The sequence below is a fragment of the Silene latifolia genome, chromosome 10, assembly GCF_048544455.1.
Source record: "Silene latifolia isolate original U9 population chromosome 10, ASM4854445v1, whole genome shotgun sequence".
Taxonomy (NCBI): domain Eukaryota; kingdom Viridiplantae; phylum Streptophyta; class Magnoliopsida; order Caryophyllales; family Caryophyllaceae; genus Silene; species Silene latifolia.
In genome coordinates, this window is record NC_133535.1 from 136,252,996 (window position 1) to 136,261,514 (window position 8,519).

Sequence of the window (8,519 nt, forward strand, 5' to 3'; positions counted from 1 at the left end):
AAAAAGGCTCCTCTACGAAGTCTTCTCCTATACAATGATCATGCAACACGATTACACTTTGTACAATTCCCAAAATCTTCTTCTCATATAAATGTACAGTAACTCACACAAGTACAAATAACCACGAAGATAGAACTTACCAACAGTGCAACGAGAACTTATACGCAAGAACCACGACGATTATCCACACAATGACGCTACGAAATGCTTAGGAGGAGGATTAGGGAATGATTTGGGTGTGATTAGGTTAACGTAGAAATGATAAAGCTTTTGAAATGATATTAGAAATTGACGCGGTTGTATAAAATACCCTAAACATTCCCTAATCAAACCGTCGAAATAACACTCCGCCAAACCGGACACTCGGTCGAGTAAGTGCATACTCGGCCGAGTGTCCAATACTCGGTCGAGTATTCCCTATACTCGGCCGAGTATTCCTCGGCAGAACCAAAAATAACACACCACCAGAGCACTACTCGGCCGAGTAAGCTCTACTCGGTCGAGTAGTCACCAAGGAAAATCCGTAGTGTTACATTCGTGACCCGTTTACATGTGACACGAACACGAACTCGACACGACCCGATCTGTTTGCCAGGTCTAGAAGTATTTAAGGAACTAAATGAATAAGGAAGTTCTTAATATATGCATTAATTGCATTGGTTTACGTGTAATTTAGTCTTGAATTCCTAAATTAATACTAAATATGGAAGATATTAAATGGTTAAATACAATCCAATGAGCTATATTTAACATTTCCCTAATTAAAAAGTAATTATGTTAAATTTCCATAATATGTTCGGTAAATTAGGTTTTCGAGTTACCTTAACATAAAACCATAAAGACTTTTTGTTAGTAAAATCGTTAAGTAAATAAATAAATTATTGGAATGAATTTTTGTTGTTACATTAGAGAGCTATGATTATTAAACATGAAATGAAAACTTGACCAAGACTTTAGAGACATTTCAATTTCGATCTACTTCCCTTTCCAAGTCCCTACACATTTACAAGCTACTAACTAACATACACTAATTCTTGCGTACATAAATAAATGTTTATACTATGCTACTAGTCGTTCATTAATATTAAAACTTCCTTATTTTAAATTTTCATACCATTCTCTTGATTAACCATCATTTGCTTCTTTGTTATCATTATCAAACCTAAACCAATATCACAAGTAATCTCATCTTCTCTTGTTTCAGGTAACAACTATTTATGTTGCTTTTATAAAATGTGCTAATTATATTTGAAAACATGTTATCCAACATATTGACATATATGATATAAATGATAATTCCTATTGTTTTATAATTAATGTCATAATAATCGAAGAGATCTTAGCCTAGTGGTTAAGACGTAGGCCAGATATCATGACAATAGGTCACTGGTTTGATTAAAATGTGTGATGATATAGGTTGAGATAACATGGCAAATATACTGTTGCATGGAACACTTCACGTCACCATATATGAGGCTCAGAAGGTCTTTGGTGGTAGTAGTAACAACTTTTTCCTCAAGGTTAGTAATTTCAATTTGCAATATTACTTTTTTTTTTTTAATGTAATTTTTGTTATCTTAGCTTCCTTAATTTATGATCGTGATCTCAATCGGGTCAAACTTAATGGTGCTTGGTAGACATGGCAATGTATACGGGCTGGCTAGGCCCGAACGCGGCCCGTGACCAGGTCTAGTGTTTGGTATCTTGTTGATGGACGAATGACGAGCATGATGGACCAATCATTATAATTTTAGTACTTTTGGTATGAAAAGTTAAGATAATACATGGACCCTTGTCTTTGATGGATATATGTAATTCTTTTGGTTCATTCCTTTGTTTATCTTTGATTAATATATCATGCACTCATAAAAAATAAACAAGTTTGGTACGCTGTAAACATAATTAGGACAAAAAAAATATATATGATCCTTATCGTCCTAACATTCTAATAATCAATACAAGGAAGATACATGATTTCACATTCGAAAAACTTAAAATTCACGCGCTAGAAATTTAAGGTTGATAATATTTTTTTGTTGTGTGTTATGAATAATAATAGAAACCCTGAATGTTTCTATTAGCTAAATTATCTGACATTTGTGAGGTTAAGTTATCTCGGTTAGGGGTTGAGTTGTATTGTGTGTGACATTTATTTTAAGAATGAAGTTGTAAGTTTTACATGTGAGAAAAAGGATTCTACATCGGATGTACTACATCATACTTAATGACTTTTTGAGTTTTTGTGTATTTTTTTCGAGTACTATAGAGTTTATAAATTACATTTTAGGTTTATGATGTCAAAAATCAAATTTTTTTGAGCTTATATGTAACTTTTTTGAGTTATAATGTAATTTTTTGAGATTAAAGTTTAAGTAAATAAACTCAAAAACTTCAAAATAAAACTCAAAAAATTTAGATTAAAACTCAAAAACTTTATCGTAATGCTCAAAAACTATACCATCTGATGTACTACATCAGATGTATAATCCACTTACTGTTTTACATATACACAAGGTTGTATAAACTTATAAAAGTCACATTTGATCTTTCAAGAAAATTGTGATTGCCAATCTACCATGCATACTTATAAATATATCCTTATTGCAGATAGTGGAGGGTGTTGAAGGACTGTTTGGGCAGGAAGGTGGGAGAGTGTACGCGACTGTAGACATTGAGGGAGCTCGAGTTGGGCGTACTAGGCTCCTTGATCACAAGGACTCGAACCCAAGATGGTACGAGCAATTTCACATCTATTGCGCTCATATGGCCTCAGATGTGGTTTTCACTCTCAAGCAAGACAATGCTATAGGAGCAAGCCTCCTCGGTCGAGCTTACCTTCCAGTAAACCAACTCATAGGAGGGGAGGAATTCAACGATTGGCTCGATATCCTCGACAAGGATCACAATCCTACACATAAAGGGGCCAGAGTCCGTGTTAAGGTCCAATTCTTTGATATCACAAGAGACATGAATTGGGGTAAAGGGATTAAAACACCCAAATTTCCCGGTGTACCCTTCACTTTTTTCACTCAAAGGAACTTGTGTAAGGTGACCTTATACCAGGACGTCCACGTTCCTGATAACTTTGTCCCTAAGATTCCTCTAGCCAATGGCAAATTCTACGAGCCAAATCGTTGTTGGGAAGACATTTTCGATGCCCTCAATGATGCCAAACACATGATTTACATAACCGGGTGGTCAGTGTACACGGATATCACCCTAATTAGGGACACTCGTAGGCCTAAACCCGGTGGTGATATGACCTTAGGTGAGATCCTTAAGAAAAAAGCCTCGGAAGGTGTTCGAGTTTTGATGCTTGTTTGGGATGATAGGACTTCTATTAAAGGGTTCAAGGAGGATGGATTAATGGCAACCCATGATCAAGAGACTCAAAATTATTTTCAAGGTAGTGAAGTACATTGTGTACTTTGCCCTCGAAATCCGGATAGTGGAAGAAGTATTATCCAAAACATAGAGATTGGGACTATGTTTACTCATCATCAAAAGATTGTTGTTGTTGATAGTGCAATGCCTAATGGAAATTCTGATAGAAGGAGGCTTGTAAGCTTTGTTGGAGGTATAGACCTTTGTGATGGAAGGTATGATACCCAATTTCATTCTCTATATAGGACTCTTGGTACTTCTCATCATGATGATTTCCATCAACCTAACTTCAAGGGCACGTCGATCAAGAAAGGTACGTATAATAATAGTACTAACACAAGAATAACTTATTGTCTAGATTTTTTAAAATAACCATATTGACATTTTGATATCGACGGGTTTCAAACACGGTTTATGAGTGTGTATTAGTATATTAGCTCATGTTTCAAAACGGTCCTAACTGACATTTTGATGTCAGTTAGGACCGTTTTGGTTCACCAATTTACCTGTCATGTATCCAGCAGCTTCTGTAGTTTTGTCCGTTCTAATGCTATATACGCTCTATCTAGGTGGACCTCGAGAGCCATGGCACGACATCCACTCGAAGCTTGAAGGCCCGGTAGCATGGGACGTGCTCCAAAATTTCGAGCAGAGGTGGAGAAAGCAAGGTGTAAGGGACCTTCTCCTTGACCTTAGGGAAATGAATTCAATCTTCATTCCACCATCACCCGTCACATTCCCTAACGACGATGAAACTTGGAATGTACAAGTCTTTCGATCCATTGATGGTGGGGCCGCCTTTGGATTTCCCGATGCACCTGAAGAGGCCGCTAATGCAGGGCTCGTAAGTGGAAAAGACAACATCATTGATCGGAGCATCCAAGATGCGTACATTAACGCTATACGTCGTGCACAAAGGTTTATATACATTGAAAATCAGTATTTCCTAGGGAGCTCATTTGCTTGGAAAAATACAGATATAAACCCTGCTGCAATTGAAGCTCTACATTTGATACCTAAGGAACTTTCGCTAAAAATTGTTAGTAAGATCGAAAAGGGTGAACGATTTACGGTCTATGTTGTAGTTCCAATGTGGCCTGAGGGTTTTCCTGATAGTGGTTCCGTTCAGGCCATTTTGGATTGGCAAAGGCGGACCATGGAGATGATGTATACTGATATTACCGTGGCTCTTCGAGCCAAGGGGCTCGTGGCAGACCCGAAGGACTACTTGTGTTTCTTTTGCTTAGGAAATCGTGAGGTTCCGAAAAGTGGGGATTATGAGCCGGAGGAGCACCCGGAATTTGAGTCGGATTATAGTCGAGCTCAAATGGCTAGGAGGTTTATGATCTATGTTCATGCTAAGATGATGATAGGTACACTTTGAATTCTTTCTTATATTACGAAGTATTTTATTTTATATTTAATTTACGAGTAGACCCGATAAATAAATTGTCACTTATATTGAACTCATTTGACTTTGTTTGTCAAACGATGACTTGTGAAATGGGAGAAAAATCTAATTATACTCTTCTTCGACATGTTTCAGTCGATGATGAGTACATAATCGTTGGATCGGCCAACATAAACGAAAGATCAATGAACGGAGCAAGAGACTCAGAGATAGCCATGGGAGCATACCAACCATACCACTTAACTCACGGAAATCAAGCAGCAAGAGGTCAAATTCATGGTTTTAGGATGTCATTATGGTATGAACATTTAGGCATGATCGACAACGTCTTCCAGAAGCCGGAAAGTGAAGAATGTGTAAGAAAGGTGAACCAAATTGCTCAAAAATATTGGGATTTATACTCTTCTGAAGCCTTAGAACATGATCTTCCAGGACATTTGCTTACGTACCCGGTTGGAATTACCGAAGAAGGAGAAGTTGTTGAGCTTCCTGGGATGGAGTTTTTTCCTGATACTAAAGCCAGAATTCTTGGCAAGAAATCTGATACTTTACCTCCCATTCTTACTACTTAACAACGGATTTGAATGTAGTATACCTTCTTACCTTGTGCTACATCGAACCAAATCCGTCGCAAATCCCGTGTTTTTTTGTTGTACTTAAACAAACAATGAGGTTGAATGTATACTGTCTTACCTTGTGCTACAAAGTGTATTCTTGTGGCGTTGTAAAACTTGTTTTCTTTTGTTTGAGGTTTGTATCATACGGAGTATGATTAATTTATGTTAATAAGAGTGAGTTTAAATGTTGAGTGTTGTTATACTTGACTATTATAAGATCACTTATTATAAAATTTTGACTTTCCTGAACAAACTAAAACTAAAATTGAGTGATGACTTTAAGAGCATATGTACTCATGGGGTGTGCCCCAAATCTTCTCTTTCTTTTTCACATCACTTATCACTAACTATTTTATCTACCCTCCCAATTTCACAACAACTTCCTACTTCAGTGAGGCTCCCCAAAAAAAGTCATTTCGCTACTTTTTCGTGGCCCACCATAATTTCCTACTACTAGAGCTGGTCAATTGTGCGGGTCGGCCGGGGCCGGGACAGGTCAGGGGGCGGGCCGGGTTTGACTTGGGAGGCCCGGAACCGACCGGAGATAGAAGACGGGTCGGGCTGGATCGAGGCAGGCCGGGTTAAAGGTGACCCGTTAGGCGGGTTTAGGGCGGGTCCGGGTTGGGGCATGTCGGGCTTGAGATTTGGAAACCCGGAACCGGCCTGAATATAGGGTGGGTCCGTCCGGGTTGGGAGACGAGTCGGGCCGGGCCAAGTCAAAAGTGACCGTGGAAGGGCCGGGTCGACCCGCACTTTTGACCAGCCCTACCTACTACAATTTTCATACTTGGTAGTATTGTTACTTTTGGGAACCCAACCAATATATTGGGCATCCTCATTTGTTGGGACACTACTCACACTTATAGGCCTCCCCATCAGAGGAAAGAGGCAATATTTGGGACACCAAAAAACAACCAATGCACATGCTCTAAGTCCAAAAAAAAATGATGACATGGCGTAAGTGAATTCTACTATCCTATTTTTTAACTCGGTTTTTAAATTAATGAGTATGATAATGATAATTAACACTCCCTAATGTACGAGTAAGTATGAATGTTACCATTTGTTCTATTTTCATATTTTGTCTAATATTTCACTATATCTTCTTCTAATACATCATGTTGTGTGAACTACATTAAATAGACTACATATTGCTCTCTTTATCCCGGTTATTTGCCCCTTCAATTTAAGGGAGCATAACGTCACTATTAAAATGATTAATGTCAATCATAATTGTGAGACCGACCCTTAGACTAAGCTTGTATTTGAGTGCATTAGAGAAAAGTGTAGTGGTGTTATCATTTTCCTCAATTTATGGGTGTCTCATTCGTTTGTTTACCTTTTTATATTGAGAATACTTTTAATTTAAAAGGTAATTGGGTCATCCACTTAACCTATTGTCCACGCGTCACTCAATGACAAGTTGACAACACTCACAAATGGTTCCTCCCATCACCTTAGTCTTTGTGCCAAAACCAAAGGTAAACAAATGATCATGAAGTAAAAGATACAACGTTACGAGTTATATGATACGAGTATATAAGTTACAAACACGAAAACAAGACAAATACATCCGTTTTCATAAAACGAGTTGATAAAACGAGTAACATCATTTTTATTATCATTATATTATATATATATATATATATATATTAATCTTCTAAGATCTACTGCCACATGGCATGCTAATATTTCAGCCATGCTTAAATGGCATTTTGTAATTATTTTGAGTTATTTCAGCATTGCACATATCACGAAAAAAAATAAAAAAAAGTTTAACATAACATTTAAATCAATTAAAGAAACAATATAAAACATATCATTATTTACCAAAATTATGTTTTGATTATCAATCAATCCCTAAAGTCACGAATATTTCAAGTTCAGATAATCAATTAAAAAAATAGATCTATAAAATATAATTAAAAGGTTACCCTAAAATGACAAATAAACGCAACCTAGACAAAGCCAAGTAGGATCCAAAAAGTCATCTAGATGATTTAACGTGACGTGGCATATTTAAATGTTATGTTGCATATTTTTGATGTGACATGGCGAATTAATATGACATGGATTATCAATTTATTATTACATGACATTAATTTAAATCATTTATCTATAAATTAATTTAATTCACTTATATCTATAATATGAAAAGATATTATCATTATTCTTAATTAAAGTTTGTATATTAACATATTGTCTTCCAAAATTTATATAACCCTTACAAATTTACATCAAATTTCATAATTTATAATTAATATTAACATTTTAAATGGAATTTTTGAAATAAAACATGTTAATAAATTTCATAATTTATAATTAAAATTGAAATTTTTGTAACAAAACATGTTAAGGAATTAATTAAACCTCTTCATATTACTAAACACTCACCATGATTAACATTTTCCTATTTAATTCATTGTTTTTAAAATTTTTGTAATAAAACCCGTTCATAAATTAATTAATCCTCTTTATATTACTGAACACCCACCATTATTAACATTTTCCTATTTAATTTTTTTTTTAGTTAAACATGGTACTAAATTGATTTAAACTCTTCATAATACTTAAAACACACAAAATTAATTAAAAGTTTTTCCTATTTAATTAATTTTTGTAATATAACATGTTAATAATTTTATTAAAACTCCTTATATTACTCAACACCCATAATTTTCATTAACATTTTGTCCTATTTAATTCATCTCTTGAGGTCCTCGGCAATTAATTATCTAATTTAATAATACCACAAAATAAATTAAAAATTAAATTAAAATATGGGAATTTATGGTTGTGTAATGACTATAAAACCTACAATACCTATAATAGTTTCTATTCACTTTATTTATTTAAAATATGTCCATTTGTCATGAGTTTCTAAGTTGTGGATTGTATTTTATGGTTTAATTTATTTATTTGATTAAATTGATTATATTGAGTATTGTTGTCGAGTATTATTGTTGAGTAGTGTTGTTGTTGTTGTTGTTTTTGTTATTGTTGTTATTGTTGTTGTTGTGTCCAATAAAATATATTTTAATTTGTTATGTTATTGGTTTTATGAATCGTTTGCTTTATATTTGAATTCGTGTTTTCCAGTTGGTTTA

General features: G+C 35.0%; 1 protein-coding gene across 1 annotated transcript; it reads left to right on the forward strand.

Moving 5' to 3' along the window:
• Window positions 1-1,043: 1,043 nt before the first annotated feature.
• Window positions 1,044-5,600, forward strand: LOC141606008 (phospholipase D alpha 1-like). The gene is made up of 5 exons (XM_074424968.1): window positions 1,044-1,204; window positions 1,417-1,520; window positions 2,608-3,697; window positions 3,954-4,757; window positions 4,931-5,600. Exons 2-5 carry the CDS (start codon window positions 1,428-1,430, stop codon window positions 5,365-5,367), a joined length of 2,424 nt encoding a protein of 807 aa, XP_074281069.1. The 5' UTR covers window positions 1,044-1,204; window positions 1,417-1,427; the 3' UTR covers window positions 5,368-5,600.
• Window positions 5,601-8,519: the final 2,919 nt, after the last annotated feature.